This window comes from Perna viridis, chromosome 3 (genome assembly GCF_037379345.1).
Source record: "Perna viridis isolate PV_CMFRI_1.1 ecotype Kerala chromosome 3, ASM3737934v1, whole genome shotgun sequence".
Lineage (NCBI taxonomy): Eukaryota > Metazoa > Mollusca > Bivalvia > Mytilida > Mytilidae > Perna > Perna viridis.
Genome location: NC_142447.1, coordinates 24,888,330 through 24,891,454, shown reverse-complemented (window position 1 = coordinate 24,891,454; position 3,125 = coordinate 24,888,330). Strand labels below are relative to the sequence as shown.

The following is a 3,125-nucleotide window of genomic DNA, read 5'->3' as shown; positions in this document are numbered from 1 at the left end:
CTAATATAAAATGCATTAAACGATTGGCTAATGTAATGTTAATCATTATGAACTGACATTTTTAGTTTCTTTTGACTCTATGTTATGCAGAAAATCTTTTTAACAAAATCGATGCTTCCTTTGAAGAAGATTGCTTTGTATTTTGTTCGATACATACCATGATTTTGCATTGCGACCAACTTGTTATAACTGAGAATAGCTCTTTTTTCTATTTGCATTAAAATTAATATTTAATTGGAATTAAAATGTATCATAAGGATTATGATGTATTGCTGTAATTGTAACACTTACAAAATAAAACATGGTCTGAGAATTAATATCGCAGTTGGTTTATTAACAAACTATTATTCTTGCATCAAAAAGAAAATAAAATAAGTTGTGATTCGATACTTTAAAATTAATATTCATTATTTATATCTATAGTTCAATGTGGATGAAAGTATAAATCTCTAGAAAAAAAATCAGGTTCATTATAATTAGCTTGCTGATTTACACTTACCCTATCGGCGCACTTGAACCATGCTTCACGTTTTAAGTTGAGCCCAAATGTCACATTTTTGTGTATGTTATTTTGGTTATTTCATGATCTTTGTTGTGTGTGCCTATTTTCGAACTCCACACCTCGTTTGGAATTAAATCTAATTGCTACAGCCAGCCCTCTAACAAAATATCATAATTGCAAAATCGGGAAAAAGTGAATGGTTCATCATGACGTTATTAGAGCGACGTTTGATTGGAAAAATGTCCAAGAATATCAAAAGGCCTCTATACAGCGATTTGTTTTAGAGGAAACGAACAACTGCCGCTGCGTGGAGCTTGTCTATTTACTTGGTCCCGTCAATATCTCCAGATGTGTAAAATTTTAAATGTGCGTTCGAAATTAACATTGTCTGCACAAATAATTTGCAAAGGTGAATTCCAAATTTTACATGGTAATGCCTCGTTGGTATAAAAATAAATATATTAATCTTATTTCAGATTGAAGCACTAGATAATCACGTCAATATTTAATCATATTTACTCATATTTATCAGTAGTATAGACGTTATTTATTTTGTAATGTAACAAGATGCTGCAAATTTGTGTTTAATCGTAATGGAAGAGTAATCAAGGGAACCAAGATTAAAACATCAAAAGAATGTAATCCAGGGACAAAGGCCAGACATAGAAAACAGACACATGCAGCAAAGAACATTAAATAACCAAAATAATACATACAAAGTAACAAACGAAATTAAGCAACTCGGACTCCACTCCGGAAGCGGGGGTTTAGCGCAATGTAAAAAATGTTCAACCCATCTTTTCACTCTGAAATGACTGCACCAAGCCAAAACCACTGCGGTAGTTTTCCGACATGATACATACGACATGACATAATTCAAACATTAAACATGAAATATTTTTCAGATGAACTTTCAGAAAACAACATCGAAATAAGAGGAGCACGTTTCTTTGGAATTTTTCACTTTAAAAGGAATGAGAGGATTGTTAATTTGATATTACATGTTTAAAATTAACAATGTTTCAAAGAAAGAGATGCTGTTGACATTTTTCTTGTGGTTGCCATTTCTCATATTTTTTTCGTCTTAAAAAAAAACTTAAATGACGTTTTTTTTTCTCTCGTTTTAACATTTGACTTTCAGAAATGATGTTGAATTTTGATACTTTATTAAATCATCCATTTGTACGTCATATGTTCGAGTTTAACATTGGATTTTCAATGTTAACTTCTTAATTTCAAACTTTATTGTCGGAGTTTAAACGTTAAACTCGGAAATTGAAGTTTAAATCTTTAATTTATACTCCAAGATAAATGACATTAAGTGATTATTGAACTATTGTTGGTGGAATTTCTGTAATAGACATTGAAAGTATTTCTAAAAAAATATATGTATATAGCACTATCTTATAAACTAAGTTCAGATTTCGTTGTTCACAGTTTAGAACTGGTATAAAAATGTTTAAAACTTAATCCATTCATGTACAATAGTTAATCTTCAAGAAATTGTTTCAACACTATGTACTCCTGCTTCTGTCTTATCTCCAGCACGACGAACAGGAACCGTTATCACGCAATTAACTCTTGTTACTGAATCATTATGCATAACTGTAGCGTTTTCTTGCTGTTTTCGCCGGAACATGTCAATAAACTCGCGCCTGAATCTACTTCCGCTAAGAATATACAAAAGAAAGTTAATTGTATTATTCAAATACATCATCATGTTTACAACTGCCCACATCATGTCTAAAACGGCATAGCCCCTGCCAGAAAGTGTTTCGCGCCAAGTAGGCCAACCTATCATGTAAATGCTAATTGGTGTTGTACAAATCAAGAAAACGGTATTAAGAGTGAAAAGCATAACGCTCATGGACGAAAGCTTGGTTCCGTTTTTGTGTGTTTTTGACTTATCTGGATTTCTTGCAGGAGCAGTCTGTCGTTTGATGGCCCGTTGAGAGGCCAAAACCTTTCCGAATATAAGTAAGTTTCCGATCAACAAGCATGCAAACGGTATTCCACAAAAAAGAGTCAAATCTAGCCAAGGCCACACTTCAGCCCAGAACTTAGCATACCCTTCATAAAGATTGTCGCATTTTTGCGCAACGAAAGTTCCATTATTATTAACAACTTTATCGCCAAAACCAAAAAATATATGACAGTTAGCAAAAAATAAGACTGAAACTATTACCACAATAGTTATACCGGCTGCACGCTTCGTAAATTTGGATTTTGCCATCTGAGGGAACCATACTAGGCAGACTCGTTCGATGGTGACTGCTATTAGGATCCATGACGACATATCAAGTGAGAAGTAAACTATCCACATATGCAGCTTGCACCAAAATGCACTAGCTTTCCTAATGTCGATGTCAAAAGTCATGACAATCCATTGTCGCAATAAACCTGTATACAACACCACTAGATCCATAACAGACAGTACAATAAGATAAATACTACACACTGACTTTCGTATATTCTTTCGACAAAGGACTAATATTGACAAAATATTGCCACAGGTACCAAATATGATCAATATAGGAGGAAAAATCTTCCACAAGAGAACTCCGTTTTTGTATTCGGGGAAATCTGTATAGTCAACGTATGCATTTTCATCTGAGGAATTCAT

At 33.2% G+C, this 3,125-nt stretch overlaps 1 protein-coding gene across 1 annotated transcript; it reads right to left on the bottom strand.

The window, feature by feature from the left end:
• Nucleotides 1-1,854: 1,854 nt before the first annotated feature.
• LOC148621568 (B1 bradykinin receptor-like) lies at nucleotides 1,855-3,125 on the bottom strand. Its single transcript, XM_088574001.1, has one exon. The coding sequence runs from the start codon at nucleotides 3,123-3,125 to the stop codon at nucleotides 1,998-2,000; it is 1,128 nt and encodes a 375-aa protein (XP_088430127.1). The 3' UTR covers nucleotides 1,855-1,997.

Bases quoted from the DNA above. Each gene is read 5' to 3' on its own strand.
- LOC148621568 (XM_088574001.1), bottom strand. From the start codon at position 3,125: ATGAATTCCTCAGATGAAAATGCATACGTTGACTATACAGATTTCCCC.